The sequence below is a fragment of the Peromyscus californicus genome, unplaced genomic scaffold, assembly GCF_007827085.1.
Source record: "Peromyscus californicus insignis strain IS unplaced genomic scaffold, ASM782708v3 Scaffold_24__1_contigs__length_46423439, whole genome shotgun sequence".
NCBI classification, from domain to species: Eukaryota; Metazoa; Chordata; class Mammalia; order Rodentia; family Cricetidae; genus Peromyscus; species Peromyscus californicus.
Window position 1 is genome coordinate 24,805,118 of NW_026294535.1, and position 17,572 is coordinate 24,822,689.

At 39.4% G+C, this 17,572-nt stretch overlaps 1 protein-coding gene across 2 annotated transcripts in view; it reads left to right on the forward strand.

The window, feature by feature from the left end:
- Positions 1–17,572, forward strand: part of Lin7a (lin-7 homolog A, crumbs cell polarity complex component) — a 142,291-nt gene that overhangs the window by 39,773 nt on the left and 84,946 nt on the right. Inside the window, exon 2 of one of the 2 annotated variants that reach the window (XM_052753279.1) lies at positions 12,111–12,229. In XM_052753279.1, the coding sequence (XP_052609239.1) occupies positions 12,111–12,229 (119 nt within the window). Of the gene's footprint in view, positions 1–12,110; positions 12,230–17,572 lie in introns of those variants that run through there. The other variant, XM_052753280.1, reaches the window with a different exon arrangement.

Sequence of the window (17,572 nt, forward strand, 5' to 3'; positions counted from 1 at the left end):
CCAATCAAAATATCCGGAATAATCAATGTCACACTGATAAGGGATTTTACTGTTAACTAACACATCCTTTGCTGCTTAACAGGTGACCTTATCAGACAGCTATGGTAAACATCAGGACACTGATTCTTTTCATACCTACCTGTAGCTAGAGTTTTCCTGCCTGGCCCACAGTCAGGGCAAATCTCTCTCACCCGCCAGTCCCAAGCCGCTCAAACCCGATCAAGTAAACACAGAGACTTATATTGGTTACAAACTGTATGGCTGTGGCAGGCTTCTTGCTAACTGTTCTTACAGCTTAAATTAATCCATTTCTATTAATCTATACCTTGCCAGGTGGCTTGTGGCTTACCGGTACTTTACATCTTCCTTATCCTGATGACGGCTGGCCTTGTCTCCTACTCAGCCTTCCACTTCCCCGCTCTATTCTCCTCCTTGTCCCGCCTATACGTCCTGCCTAGCCAATGGCCAATCAGTGATTTATTTATTGACCAATCAGCAACACATTTGACATACAGACCATCCCACAGTACTTCCCCTTTTCTTTTCTTAAAAAGGAAGGTTTTAACCTTTACATATCTCCAAAGTTAGTTTGGTATATTTGGGAATTTGGGCGTAGCTTTTTTTACTACTTCTTGTTGGAGGGGGGCGCTGTATCTTTTGGGGAAACAAAGAAAATTTTAGGATCATGGAGTAGTCCGTGAGGCTGTATCATCTGAGCCAGTTGTCTTGAAACGGTTTTGGATGTTGGATCATTTGGGCCATGGTGTCATTAGAGACCTTTCAGGGGGTCTTGGCTGGTCAAACCTGATGTATCTTACTCTGGAACAAATCCATAGCCTCTTGCTTTTTGTGGGAACAAAAGCAGAGACTCTTTTTTAAAGCAACATACCCTTATATCTAAATTTTGAAGTTAAGGTACCTTTAAAATATACATTTTGGCATAACTCAACAGCTTTTACAATCAAATGTTTTTTTGCAGTTAAAAATCCCAAAGACAACACAATCCAGATTTTCTGTGTAATATTTATCTTTACATGGCTTATTTTTTGTATTAATTTTATTGTCTCTTTAAAGACTTTATTTTTTAAAACCATGTATTTGTTTCTATACTGTATATATCACCTTTTTTTGTCTCTTTCAAGCCTACGTATATTTTACACACATTTTAAACTATTACATCTGAATCTGTCTTATTGTGAATCTATTGCTTTAAGCTGCAGCAGCTGTGGCTGCTGGCTCCGCCCACCTCAGCTTTCCAACATGGCGGTGGTTTACCGCCAGCTCTGGGAGCTATCGTGGGTCTATGTTTTTATCCAAGCAGCGTGTAGCCCAGAAACCTCTTTTTTTTTTTTTTGTTTTGTACTAGAAAAGGCTAAATCCACCATGTAGCTTAATATGTCATTTGCAGAGGTCTCATTCCCACCATACTGCAGGTCAAGCATGTACTCACGCTAGGAACCCGCCAGTAGCTCAAACCGGCAGCTGCCGCTCATTTGAGAGAGACAATTAGGAAGCTGTTTTTAGCTCCGTTTTAGAATCTTTTTTTTTAGTTTTTAGGTAGAAACTCTTGCCCCACGTTGGGCGCCATTTGTAGCTAGAGTTTTCCTGCCTGGCCCACAGTCAGGACAAATCTCTCTCACCCGCCAGTCCCAAGCCGCTCAAACCCGATCAAGTAAACACAGAGACTTATATTGGTTACAAACTGTATGGCTATGACAGGCTTCTTGCTAACTGTTCTTACAGCTTAAATTAATCCATTTCTATTAATCTATACCTTGCCAGGTGGCTTATGGCTTACCGGTACTTTACATCTTCCTTATCCTGATGACGGCTGGCCTTGTCTCCTACTCAGCCTTCCACTTCCCCGCTCTATTCTCCTCCTTGTCCCGCCTATACGTCCTGCCTAGCCAATGGCCAATCAGTGATTTATTTATTGACCAATCAACAACACATTTGACATACAGACCATCCCACAATACCTACCTGAGCTTTATTTCCATGTCTTGCAACATGTCCTCACTGCCCGCTGCTCAGCTAAACTTCCTCTATCTTTTGGTGAGGCTGCTGGAATGCCAGTCCTCCTAACTAATGTCCTATATGCATGCTTGGTCCACTATAAATAATCCTGCAGATGGCATCCACAGGAATGGTTATGAAGTTTGAATCAGACTGTGTTATTGTTTGGCCAAATGATATCTAAGAACTGTATACAACAACAACAACAAACAAAACCCACTTATGAAATCTTTGAACAAAATCTGAGTGCTTGTTTATTTCTCAGACTTTGACCCTTAACCAGCAGGGTACCAGATCTATTGCTCCCTGGCTCGTGAGAACCATTATTAAATATTTATCAATTTTGCAAGACAGTGATACCATATCAGTAGCTTTGAGTAAGATACGATAGGAGAATTTACACAACAGAAATCAGTGAGTACTAGATGTCAAGGCTGTTTTGGATTTTGCGTGTTTGTTCTGGAGAGCTAGTTGTTAATCATCAACCACTATGTAACTGTTGGAATTGCTCTCTGCCTCAATTGCAAATTTCTACTGATGCTGTGCTGGCTAGTTTTTGTAAGCTTGACACAAGGTCAAGACATATCTGGGAAAAAAGACTCGATTAAGGAGTCATTACAGCAGATTCTCCTGTGGGCATGTCTGTGAGGCATTTTCTTTATTAATGATCAATATGGAAGGGCCCAGTTCACTGTGGGTGGTGCCAACCCTGGCTAGGTGGTCTTAGGTGGTATAAAAGGCAGTCTGAACAACCCATGGGGCGCAAACCAGTAAAAAAAAGTTCTCTGCTTCAGTTCCTGCCTTGGCTTACGTCAATAATGGAGTGTACCCTGAAGCTGTAATAAACCCTTTCCACCCTGATGTCAGTTCTGGTCAATATTCTATCTATAGCCACCAAAAGCAAGTAGGACACTGACTTTCTAGCATGTGTGCTTTGCTCCTGTCACTTTAGGACCTTTACTTATATTGTTGTTTTCATGACTCTCCTTTTTTGAATGTTCACATTGCTAGGAATCTAAACAAGCAAATCCAAACAAGATTTTTCTAAGAGGCTTTCCATGACTATCTTAATCAAAAGGGACCACTGCATGCCACGCAGCTATTTTCTCTGTAACCTCAGCCCTGCAACTTAGAACAATGCTGCTGAGGTCATGTTCCTCTGACCCAGGTAGCTTGCATTTGGCTTCACACCACAGAGGAACAAACAGTAAAGCATATAGTTCTCTAACAGACAAGGATCATAAGGTCAGACAGTCAGAGTACAACAGCTGGGTAAAGACATCAGCAGCTAAGGCCCCTGCCTTTCCTGCTTCTCCATCCTTAGTACCTGAGAGCTATCCTCAGGATCACACAATGGTTGTTTCAACTCTAGTCGCATTAACACACTTAGATGTCAAGAGAAATGGGAAAGAAGAAAGAAGGGACGATCAAACTTCTGATAGCATACATGGGCAGTCTGTCCATGTCAAAGGCCCTTTTTGCACTTCGTACTGAAAATAACTTGCTCAAAATTAAAATAGATTCTGGAGGGAGAAATTTGTTCATTTTCTGCTTTCTATTGTGGATGGCGGCAAGGGATAAGTGACTTTGGAGCACATACTTCATATCTCTGTCATTGTATTTAATACATTTTTGCTGCCCTAGTAGATATTAGCTTTAAAGGACAAAGTTCCAATTTCAGATGAATTATGGACCAAAATCTACACGCCAATCGAGTTAGCCAAAAGTCATCATTAAGGACTGAAAGAAGACTCCATGAGTACTCTGGATAACTTGTTCTGCTTGAGTTCCACCATTTCTTAAACTCTATGATTTTGTTGATATTGCTATTTTGTTTACAGCATTCCACTATTTTTAATGAAGTGTTTCCAAAATCTTTCCTATTACTATTATCAGTAGTCAAGAGAGACTTGATCATTTTTCTCTACAATTCAATGCTATTACTATGAACAAATGCATTCTGAGATCAAGATTACTCATTATACCCAATTTATTTCATAAGTAAAATAATGCCATATACATCATTTTTATATTCTACTATTTATGGAATAATGACAAAAAGATCTGCATAGATTCAGGACACATTCATTCTTTAAACCTAACTCTATTTTGCATCTATGTTTAATTATACCACAGTAGAACCTCTAGATATAAACATCTGGCTCCATATGGGCTATAAAGTCACATTTCAAATGTAGCCCAGATTTTAGAACCCTATTATTGCTTGATTCAATTTTCTATTTTTTCATTACCAGCTCTTGCCTTGGAGAACAAGCTTTATTCTCTGGATCTGAGTTTCTGCCTTTATACAATGAGTTTAATTGTAATTAAAATGGCAAGGATACATTGAGATTCTACGCCAATAGTTCCCAATATGATTTTGCATTACAGTACCTGGGAAAGTCTGAAGATTCCCAGATCATACACACGATCAATGAAATCAGAAATATATGTGAGTAGAATCCAGGAATCGGTGATTTTCAGTGCTCTCAGGTAATTCCAGTGGGCTGCCTTGCCTAATAACCACTCTCTTCTGTCATTTGAAAGCTCTCCAGGCAATCCTGTTGATCAATAACTACCACCTGAGAGAGGGACACTGGTAAATGCATAAGGGTTAATCTTTATTGAAAGAGGAAAAATTAAGAGCTCAGAGTCTGACCAAGAAAACCTGCAGAGCACAGAGCTATTGTGAAAGTACTGAATGTCAAAGAAGAAAAGCTGCTGAAAGTAAAGTCGTGTTGGAAATGGGAATAAAAGGCACAGGGTTTAGCGTTTAGCGTTGCTCAGAACCAGATTCCAAACTAAATTCCCCATTTGCTAGTGAGTTACTTAAACCTTCCATAACCCGATGAGAACATTTGTAACACAGATATTTACCCCATTTACAATTATGTGTAAAGATAAGATGAGTTAAAAGTTCTAAAGATATTAACATATAATGGGCTTATACTGGAAGTTTTAGTGCCCCCTCCCCAGATTCGTGCTGAATGAATTGTAGTACAATGCTAATCAGTAAAAGCCTGGAGAGGTGATTAGATAAATAGAGGCCATGCTTATTATGGATCCATACCATTAAACAGAGATTTGGCCGTGAATTCTCAATAATGTTACTCTAAGGATCAATTCTGACTCGTATGTGCTTGCCTACCCTTCTCCTACATTATCACGCATACAATGTTCCTTGTTATCTGCACCATGCTCATGGACTCACCAGCCTTTTGGTCTGTGAGAAAGATTTATTTTCTTTATAAGTTACCCAGTCTGTCTGTGAATTCGTGTTATAGCCACAGAGACCAGACTGACACAGGTTGGTATCCAGATGAGGGGCAATAGCAGCAACCTGTATCAGAAAATGGAGAAGAAACAGCTTTTAAAACGGGTACCCAAGCAGAGAGTCTAAGAGAGTCTGGAAGAGGTTAGCAAACAGGCTGTGCTAATGTGAACAAAGTATGATGGGTGATTCTAATGAAAGATCAGAAGTAGGAAAAAATAGGGAAAGTTTATAACTTCTCAGAATTACTTACTGTGGTCACGGTGAGAATATTGACAGAAATGCAGACAGTAAAGGCCACGAGGTCTCAGATCGAAATGAGAAAGAAGATAATGGAGACCCAAGCCTTTGCTTACTCATTCTTCTTACACGGCAGCAAAGAAGTTGCTGGAATTGTGCCCATGTCCGAAGGTTTTTGTGGGATGTAGAACTTCATCATGATGGACTAAAATATCCAGCAGTGACAAAATATCAAAGCAGCAGTGAACACTCAGGCAGCTGCATGGCTACTTTAAACTATATACCTTGTGAGACAGCAGATAAGTCACTGAAAGGTGGAAGACAGAGTTAAAAGAAAACTGGAAATCAGAAAAAAAAAAAGATTTGTACAATCTGAAATTTATATGTGTAAAAGAAAGAATTTTGTTTGGAAAAGAATACTAATGGGATGGCCATGGAACCATTTGTTAAAGTGATTAATATTGGTAAAAAGGAGCCAAGTACTTGTCAACAGAACAACGGGAGAGTCAAGGAAGGCATAAACCTGTAGACATAGCATTCTAATTTCTATACCTCTATGTCCACCTTGCAAAATACAGAATTAAATTAAGTCTCCAGGTTTAAGATCTAATGTGTTTTTTTCTTACTACATTTTAGCCTTATTTGTACTTTGTCCTAATGGTAAAATTGTTTGGAATTTTATCTGTTTTGCCTGTTTCTATTTTTTGGTGTTCTAGGGTCTGTTTCACGCCTGTCTTATCACAGTATTTTAAAAGTAGATCACGTTTTGATTTCGTACATCTCACCAGTAAAGGGGATTGTGTCAGCTTGAGTCGTGAATTGCATGTCACCCATATCTGATTGAGATGAAAGTTTGAACTTTAAACTTCAGGGTTGTTGCTGGGATGAATTTAGGCATTTGAAGCTCTTAAGATGGAAGGAATACATTGTGTGTATCAGAGGCATCTAAATAGGAGGGAGGAACAGAAACAAAAAAGAATCAAAAGTAGAAATCAAAGTAGAAATTTAATTGCCATTTTAACAATAATAGCAACCAGGGCATTTTGAGAGGGGATGAATCACGAGATCTCTACCTTTGTGGATGGGTTAAGCACCAGCATTTTCCCATCATTGTAGATGTGGTCTAGTTCTCTTGAGAGTGGCTGTGTTCTAGAAGCTAGCTCTGTCTTATTTGTTTCCCACGTGATAGCCTCTGCTGCATCATGATGCAGTAAGGAAGGCCTCACCAGGTTGCAGCCCTTTGATCTTGGACTTCTCAGCAATTAGAAACTGTGAGGAATAAATTTTTCTTTATAAATTAGCCAGTCTGTGTTGCATGAATCCTAAATGATCTTATACTAAAACCCAGAGCCAGATATCAGGGTGAAAGCTGAAAGATCAGAGACATGAAGGAACAAGCCACTGGAGAAAGTTCTCACTTCGCCAACTCCACAAATCCTCTGACTGAAAGCCTCTGAGTCCCCAGCTGAGAAGCTCTCTAGTTCCTGTCTCCTCATGCCTTATATGCCTTTCTCTGCCCAGTCATTTCATTTCCTATCTCAACTTTACTAGTGCTGGGAATAGTGGCCCGTGTGCCTCCCAAATACTGGGGTTAAAGGTGTGTGCCACCACTGCCTGGCTCTGTTTCTCTCCCAGACTGCATCAATCTCATGTAGCCCAGTGTGGCCTTGAACTCACAGAGATTCAGATGGATCTCTGCCTCCGGAGTGCTAGGATTAAAGGTGTGTGCCACCACTACCTGACCTCTATGTTTAATCTAGTGGCTGGCTCTGTCCTCTGATCTTAAGAGAAATTTTATTAGAATACAACAAAATATCACAAGTCTGTAGCATTCTCACAGACCATCTGAAAATGGACTAACACTCCCAAATTGCAGATGTTAAAGTTTGCCATCGCTTTTAAGAGGAGGGCAAATAGAATTGAAGATACAAATGGGAATACAAGTGTGATTCCCAAGTGTTCTCTTTTCATGGAGGTGTGGCAATGTTAAGAGTCATTAAGGTGAAGGTTTCAGGAAAAAAAAAAACTATTGGGGATCTTCTTTATCTTGTGGTTGTTTAACAGTCTTTCTAGCCCTTATCTAGTACCCATCCTAATCTAAGATACACTAGCAGATTCAAGCTTTTGTGTTAGTAACCAATTTAGGTTTCATAAAATAAATACAGGGGAGTTCTCAGCAAGAACTACAAGTAAGCTCTAATAAATAAGCCACACTGTTTATTGTAGCAGTTTTAATTATTGAGCTGACTCAAGAGCTTCTTTGTCTTCCTTCCAGGATCCTGGTTTTGAAGGTTGTTTTATACAGAACCAGAATTCTGTATACAGGTCCAGGTCTCATGTCCAGTTATCAGTCACAGTAGGCTGGCTTGCACTGGAGGGCCCATTGTCTTCCACATTCGGGTTTTAGAATTCCTTTATCTTTTCTCACCTTCCATGTTTTTCCCAGGATTCACACTGCAGGACTCAAATGAACTGATATCAGCAAGAAGGTTCAAGGCCCCGTAGCCATTTCTTCCTAGACTCTCTTAACTGCTCAGATAGACATAGAAGGCAGGGTGATGATGATCCCCACTGCCCATGCAGCCAAGGAAGGTATGCTAGTCTCTCTTCCTCCCAGAACTTCCAATCTCTACAACTGTTCTCCGGGGACCTCCCACCCTTAGCTAATGGAGCAGAAGCAAATGTTTTGTGATTCTGTCAAAAGTGTATAAAAAGCCTCCTTGAAAATATTCGGTCTTCGCTGAGGTCCCCCATGTAAGACCTGGGAAAGACTCAATGGTACAATATAACAGAACCAATTTAAATTTCAGTAAGTCATACCGGAGATGTGTCTAGTTTCTTTCAGGAATCTTTCTCAAACAGTATTTTTCTCATTCCTGAATGGCCATAGAAATCATCTGGAAACTTGAAAGCGAGGAAGGGTGGATACCACTCAGAGATTGGGGGTTCATTTGTCAGGATTCATACGTCATTTTTAAGGTATTAAAATGAAATGGTACTCAACATAATCACTTTAAACTCTGGGCTTTTATCAGTAATTCTGAGATGCCTTGAAAAATCCAATTTAGCATCCTTTTTATACACTATCTCAAAAAAATAATAGAATGCAAGGCTTTCAGGAATGTTAGGGACGAGAGAAACTAAGATCATTTTGTCCAAATTTATTACTTAGGAAATAATGAACCAGTATTTTCAAAGTCACTTTGAGTATTTCTTATAAATAAAATACCCGGGCCTCATTTTCACACCTTCTTAATCAACATCTTTCAAACGGGGATGATGGCTAGAAGTCTGCATCTCAGTCAGCTCTCTTAGTGATCTCAGGAACAATTATATTTGGAGCTATTAATCTGTCACAGATTTTTTTTAACTGCCCTAGCTGCACAATATAATCCCACAGGGACTTTAAAGCAGTCATGTTCACTAGAGCAGGGGTATCAACCCTGGATGCATTTGAACCTCATGTCCAGATACCATGCAGTGCCAGTCACACTGGAATCCCTTGCATGTGATTGCACCAGGCACCCATGTTTTTAAAGCTCCCTGGGTGATGATAGTATACAGCTGTGATGGTTAATCTTCCCTGTCAACTTGACTCAATCTACAATCATCATAGAAATATGCCTGGGTGTGTTTGAGGATATTATTTACAGAAGGTTCCAAATGAAAAAAAGAAAATACCTTCTGGATGTGATTGGAACCATCAATAGAAGGATCCCGGATTGAATAAAAAGGAGGAAGAAAACTAAACACCAACATTCATATCTCTGTTTCCTGAGACTGCAGACCAATGTGTCCAGCTGTCTTATACTCCTGCACACCAGCACACACATGGACACACATATGAACACAGACACATACCCCACAAACATGGGAACACATAAGTAAGAAATGTGTCAACTCCCAGGGACCAAAGTGGAAGACAGGTGTGCAAATTGAGATAGAGGGAGAGTAAGAACAGATATAACAGATGAGTGAGCAAAGAGTACTAAAAGGAACGCAAGTGTCAGTGAAGACATCCTTGGAAGAGATAGTTTTTGAGCTAAGTCTCCCCTACACATACTAAAACATCCTTTGTAATATGTCTTCTGTCTACTTCATCTCTTGGTACATTCTCTCCTGTTTCAGCTATAACTGTACTTAACTCCTTTCAGTTCCCTAGATGACCCACTCCCCTTAATTCAGCCCTCCATCTTCACTGATGCTGTTTGCCTAAAATACTCTTCACCTTTTTTGTTTTTCACCACCACTACCTAGGAGTTTGCTTGATGTCACTCCTCTCTGGCCTCCCACAGGGTGAAATATGCCTTTGCCAATACAAGTCTGGACCCTCTGTCATGCATTGTTTAAAGAATATATATTATTATGGCATATCTGGGACCCTAAGACGGCACATCCCACAAAAGCAGGAGAAAGGACTATCTCTTCTGTCAGGTGTCTCTGTTCGCACACACACAGAAAAAGGTAGCAATACTAAAAGAATGGATTGCATGCCAATGGACAGGAAATATGCTATAATGGTGTGACATTCTGTGGCTTGTTTTAGAAAGGGGGAAAAAAACGGATTTCCAAAATACAGCCTGGGGGTGGTGGGGTTTAGTAATTCAGGAAATGAATTTGATTGCTAAAGCCTTCAATAAACCCCCAAACGACCTGCACTTTATCCAGTGGGTCACGGAATATCAGCGAAGTTTTATGGACAAGGGCGTTAGACCTAGATTTGTCGTTCAGGAGAGCTACTCTAGAAGCAATGCAGTGGGTGGTCTGAAAAGAGAAAGAGTAATTTAAAGGAGATCAGTCAGGATATGTTCCAGTACCACAGGTGAGAAATGACGAAGGCTTCCCTGAAATAATGAAGTGGAGAATACCATTCAGAAGGCACTTTTTAGACAGCATCTACAGCACTCGCTGACTAACCACATGTGGGAGTGAGTGTGAAAGATGATGCCACAGTCTAGCTTGGGAGTCAGGCTGCTCGGGGTCCTATTAATGGAAAGATACAATGCAGGAAGAGAAGACCTGGTTTCAAGGAAAAAAAAATAATGAGCTTGGTTTTAAACATACTGAGTTCTTTGTGCCCATGGGGTATCTGGGTAGAGTATTTCATGTGCTGGAAATGCATAACATCTCCACTGGCACTTTATCAATTGTGGATGTGCCTGGTGTTGTCCAATTGACCGTGCTGTCTTCCAGTTTATGTACTACCAGACAGACTTTGGAAACTGACAGTGCCGCATTGATTTCATGATTTGTTTTACTTTGGGCTACAATTGGCAATCGAAATAACTGCTTCAGGGGGAGATTCTAAAATCCCTTCCCGGTAATTTGCTTCAGTGAGATACACACACCCATGGTTAAGTTTGCCCAAATTCAGAAGTGTAACAATTTTTCCCATAGGTAACTGTGCTGTTGTATATTTCTTTTTTCTTGTTTGATGATAAATTCCACGATTTCAGAAGAGAAATAGATTATTCTGGATAAGCTTTGTATTACATATAACAGAAATTTGAATTGATAGATGCATGGACATGGACGGATGGATGAACAAATGGATGAATGAATGAATGGATTTGCAATTTTACTACAGTGATATGTAATATTTTCTGTAGCCAGTTGCCTAGGAATTGAAAGCTTAATATCCTACTGTTTAATGCCTAAGTGACTTTCCGGTGGGGTGCCTGACTGCAGCAACTGTGTGGGAAGGAATCACTATAAATATTTTTAAATAGGCTTTCATTACATTATTTTCTCTTGGCAACGTGAAATAACCCAAGGATTTAAGCTTTCTTTGCCGGCTATGGAAGATAACCTAAGTCTTGATACATTAACCTTAGATATTAATATTTGAAAACTCTCTTGATGCTGCTCTAGAAGCTGTCTGTAGATAAGGCTATGATCAGATTTCTGTTTAGAAGGCAACATCCATCGTAGAACATACAAGGAAGTTGGAGAATAAACTACGTCAGGTGGGCAGAAAACAGATGAGGAAGCAGCTAGAACAATGCAACAATGAACAGTGGTGACATGGAGAAAGTCAATCAAACCATCTTCTCCATCAAATGCTTACAATTCGCATCGTACCGGACTACGGGAGCGTCGGCAAACAAACCAGTAAAGTTTCTTCCTCGACGAGTTTATAGACAAAGACACGAGCTGTACACCAGCCAAATCACCCTGCTAATAACTATAACATCGCATCTATGATAAATGCCATATAAAAAGAAAAGGCAAACTCAAAAAAAAAAGTTGTAATGGGCACGCAGTATTTAAGAAACTGAATTAGAAAGATCTGGAATCCTTAGTCAGCTTAGTGCTAAGAAATGCCATCAAAGATATAAGTAAAAGCTTAATGTTTGGCAAGTTAAAGTGGCCTTTGACTAGAAGATGAAACCAATAAACTCCAAGTTATAACTGATTATATTATATTCAGTTATATTCTGATTCTATAATTAATTCCACCTGATTATCAATGGGCATGGCATCGTCACTCATTTGAAATGATGGCATTTTGCTGATGTGATAGTTTATTCTCTGTCTCATGTTAATTGTTTGTTTGTTTTTGTTTGTTTTTTCCTCCACTCAGATGTGGCAAGAGCAATCGAGCTACTGGAAAAGCTACAAGAATCAGGAGAAGTACCCGTGCACAAGCTACAGTCTCTCAAAAAGGTGCTTCAGAGTGAGTTTTGTACAGCAATCCGAGAGGTAGGACACCAGATTTTTGACAACTACATTTGGCCATATGTCTTCTGGGTAGAAAACACGTTTTGCCATATAAACAGTTGAAATTGTTAAGCTTGGAAGTACATCTTTGCTTGCTGTTTTTAGCTCCTTGGACAGATGATAAAACATAATTTAGTCTGCTGAACGCTTAAATTAGACCCAGGCAGAAATTATACATTTATATAAAACCAAATGTTGCTTTTATGATACCAGCACAGGATTTGCTTCCACAGGTGACTGTAGCATGTTTTCTAAACTACTTAGCAGTCTCATGAAACTACCTGGAAATTCAAGTAGAAATAATCATAATTAATGAGGTGATTTCTTCGGGGTATACCTGAGTAAACCTTTCATAGTTAAATCTGAAAGAGTAACTTCCTACCAGTTGAAGTTATGGTTACTTAAATACCAATGTCTAGTGTGATCGTGGAAAAAATTCTCCAAATAGGCTGGCAGGCCTTTGTAGCAAATCTGCATAATGCTTCCTAGCTAATCATTGTTTTTGTTAAGTGAGGTTAAAAACAAATGTGTTCATGTGACAATTTAAATCTCATAAATTGGATTGTGGTAAAATTGACTTACTCAACTGATTAATTTAATTAGTCACAAGAAAATTTCCTTCAGATATAGAAGCTAACTCATTTATTTAGTAACCTATTATAGCCTATCTGTCACTCACTAGATAAAAATCCATTCATCAGAACCCAGAGCATATAAACATAGCATAGCTTTTGTTTTAGGAGTCACAGCTGATGGATCTTCTATTGGTCTCCTCCTCAAGGCCATGTGAAACCACTGAACACTGGGCAGAATTTGTTTTACCATGGAGCGCATGCCTCTGAAGGACAGATGCACCAGGCTTCCATCTTCTTTTGTAACTCTGCAAGTGATGATGCTGGTTTGTGGGTCGCTGATAGGCACGAAAGACCTACCTAGTTCACTGTAGCGGAGGCGCACATACTCTGTTGTTTTAAACCGTAGCCTTTGCAATGTATTTAGGGTTTAGACTTGGTGGGTGGTTGACTTAGACTTTGTGCTCAGTGTTTCTCTGACGAAGTTGTTCACTATTTGCTTTTCGTTAATACTAAACATAGCTTAAATAAATAACTACAATTACATTTCTGAATTTTCAACCTGTGAGTTGATCAAAAGCTGGAAGGAATTTTCTCAAAGTGTGCTAGTTCTATGGCTAGTTCACCTTAGTACAAAAAGTATACGGTGCCGAGAAACTCATGGGCGCCTCTCATATAACCCTCCTCTGAACTCACAGAAGCAGCAGCTAAGTTCTCTGGGCTCTTTTTTCTTTCCCTGTGGATTGTGTGATCTCTTGAGAATTTGTAGCCAACTTTTCCTTTTTTTAGAGATTAAAGCATCTCTTCTGTGTCACAGCATTCTGATTTCTGCAGAAGGGACTCAAGGACAAGGCACGTAAAACATTTATCTCTGCTCAGTAACTATCTGGCTCACGATCAACTCCAAGTCTCTGTGGTCACAAAACGTGCACTCTTCATGAAAGACTATGGTGATAAATCAGCTTACAATAGAAAATCAGAGAGTGATGATGCCATAGACAGGAGAAAACGGTTGGAGCAAGACTTTACCAATTTAGGAATGTCAGGGGAAAAAAAAAAACAAAACTAATTGTGTATTGAAAAAAGTCACACACGTCCAGAGGAGGATGGCGTTTCGGGCACAGCAAACAATGAGTGCAAAACCTCAAAGGCAAGAATGGTCTCAACACAAGAATGAATACCCCGAAAGGCAGTATGGAGTGAGCAAGATTCATTCCCTAGAAGCAGCTGGAGAGCAGGTTCATAGGCCTTTCATAGAGAAAGCTTCATAGGCCGTATGAAAACATTGGACTTTGTTCTCTGTGAGGCTGTCTGGGAGATGTTTGACCAGACCTAATTTGCACTGGGAAAGGTCTCTCCCACCACTGCAAAAGCACAGATACTGGTACAAATGTGAAAACCGGAGACCAGAAACAAAGTAATAAGGACATCAAGGGAGAGATGGAAGGTGGCAGCAGTCGAATTGCAGGAAGTTGTCAAATGCTTCATATATTTCTAAGATGAAAATGAACCGAGATTGTTGATGAATTGAGTACACAGCATCTGAGAGATGGAAGTACCCATTGGTTCTTAGTCTGGGTCTTGACAATTGGACAGACATGCATGAAAATGTTATAATGAAGTACATTATTTTATGTAATCAATACATGCTAACACTCAAGAATACAAAAAGATGTTCATAAAAACGAGAATGCAACTACCTACATTGTATAAACCTGGACTGGTAAAAGTAATTTTATGTTCACACTAATGTACTTAGTCATAATTTTGTTCTTGGAGTCAGTACTTAATCTTGTCTGGCAGTGACGTAGACTCGGTTGCACATCTACAGTCTGCAGTTATTATCATTATTATCTCTGCATTACATTACATGTGCTATAGGAAGCAATGGCGAAATTGTAATACAACTTTAAAGAGCATTCCAACAAAAATACCTTCAATGACAATGCATCATAAAATATGAGTATATGCTGCCAGATAGGTGGATCAAAAGCCAATAAAGAAATTGACTCTAGGAAGTCTCACAACGAATATCCAAAAGCGAAATAAGCTTGGGACAAGAATGCTTTCATTCCTGGCCTCTGTATGACTGGCAAGGAATAAGGAAATTTTGTTTTTCATTTAAATGATCTTAGGATTTTTGTTATTAAGTTAACTCATTTTTTTCCATAAATATTTGTTACCTGCCATTTAAACTGCATTACATTATAGTTAAAAGTGCAAAGCCAGATACAGGTCACACAACTGCCAATAACATATGCTCAAAACAAGAAGGTAGGGTCAGCTTTTTATAAATATTGCCTTATATAAATGCAACAATAATTATTATTGTATGAGGTAATTTCATATTTTGCTATACATGAAACTACTGAATCAACTCTTGGCATACATACAATGCATCTAGGAAAAGAGTTAGGTGAAATTTCATGTGTTTTAGGCTAAAAAAAATCAATGATCAGAAAATATTGAAAGTTTTCTTAACTATTTTTCTGTAATCTGTAATACTAATGTCTGGAAACAATGCATGTTGTGATCAGTACTGAGAGAGGACGATCAGCATATATAGCTGACAAAAGTGTTGTTCTACCAGTAGATAGGTGCAACACACAAACTAACATGCCAAGCCACACACAGCATTAAACTTAGCACACAAAACTTAGTTGGTTTTTGTTGTTGTTGTTGACAGATCTTGAAAGAACATGACTCTTGGTTAGACTGTACCCATTCTGTGACTGTAACCTCAGAGTAGGTGACCAAGAAATGGGCTAATATGTGATACTATGTTTCTACAATGAGTTACATCTATACAGTTAGACAAGAGAATATTCACACAAGAGTTTGAAGGAGAGATGAAGTAAAGATTTTATAGCACTGGCTATTTTTGTGATTTTTTTTTTAAAGTAGCTACAGCGTGTTTAAGCTCTACACTGAATAATTTGCTAGCATGGACTAAAATTTAACGTTAAGGCTCAAATTTAATGATTTCAAAATGGTAATGTTTGACTTCAAAGTAGCAGGTTATTACAAAGACACAGGCTTTCTCCCCTAATATTGCGTGTTCTGTGCGTCAGATAAAGAAAGAAGTGTGTGAATAACCATATTTAAGAGACCATCCATCCATAGCTCTGGGAGGTACTAAATAGGCTACTAGAGGAGAAAAATAATCATCTGTCTCACCCAGCTACAAACCCTGCAAGCTATAATAATGATTTGTCTGCAACATATGCCCACTGGCACAATTGTGGCATGGATGCTAGAGGAGTGATGAGCCCCTTTTTCATTGCACTTAAGGCCCACCAAAGCTAGAACTCATACCTTATATTGTTAATAAGATCAAGAACCTGAGACAAAATAGATCACAGGACCTAGGGGGAAACCCACTACTATTATTCTGCTAAATGAAAACAGCAACAAAGTGACTCTTAATGACATATTGCTGTACTCACAGATCAGTGCACCCTACAACCCTGAGCAGAGAAGATTGTGCTCGAAGTAGATGGCAATTAACACAGAGACCCACAGCTGTTTGATGTAGAAGGAAACCGCAGTTTTGAGACACAACAGGGTTAGTGCGCATAATAACTCACAGAAACTGTGAGAGCACGCACAACTCAAGCCAGACAAAATCCCAGCACTAAAGCAGGGAAGTGGGCACAATGTACTACTCCTAGTCAAGAAGCTATTCACAAATGATAGTTACTGAGAGTTGAAAAGTGGAGTTGCACTAGGGGTACCGGGTGGTCTCTAGGGCAGGCTGGCACAAACAGAACTCCATGAGTCTTAGCAGCCTTTTCCCTTGTTTTTGATTTTGCTTTAAGAGAGAGAAAGGGCCGGGCGGTGGTGGCGCACGCCTTTAATCCCAGCACTCGGGAGGCAGAGCCAGGTGGATCTCTGTGAGTTCGAGGCCAGCCTGGGCTACCAAGCGAGTCCCAGGAAAGGCGCAAAGCTACACAGAGAAACCCTGTCTCGAAAAACGAAAAAAAAAAAAAAAAGAGAGAGAGAGAGAGAAAGAACACGAAGTTGGGAGAAGGTAATCTGGCAAAAAAAAAAAAAAGAGTATGATAAAAATATACTGCATTAAATTCTCAAATAAAAAAATAATAAAAACTAAACCATTAGCAGGGAGAGGGGAAAAAAATTGGTCACTATGACCATCTTCCAAGTGGTAAAGCATTCAAGCTTCCCACTCCCCAGGATCATGTACTCCAGACCTAAGTGTGACACACTGCCAAGAATGGATGCTGGGGAGAATGGCCTCCAGTATTTACTACGGTAATGTGTATGTTTGAACCAAAAATATAGAATAAAATTATATAGTTACCCCAATTATTTTCTTTAGCCAATCACCGAATATTACATGGTAAAATTTTCTAATATAGTGAAATGGTGAGAAAATGTAGCTCCTCCATATGCATAATATTCTGCCATAGTCTGTAAGGTTTGAACAAAAATATCCTAATTCTCATTTACTGCTTATCACACCCCAGAGTTAGATTTCTCCATCCTCATTAAAGTTAGACATGGTTATCCCAACTGCTTTGCTCAGCGGTGTGTGAATGGAAGCCTTATGCTCTGCCTTCCTCTGGAAGCCGCTGAGTTAATGAGTGACTCACCATGTCCTGTCCCTTTTCCTAGGAGGCTTGTAATACGATGTTGTCAGTCTGCTAGGGTTTTAGAGTGAGAAATAGGTGTTCTGGTCAACCTTAATGAACACATAGCCAGAGCAAGAATTCCATGTTGAAGTCCTCAAGAC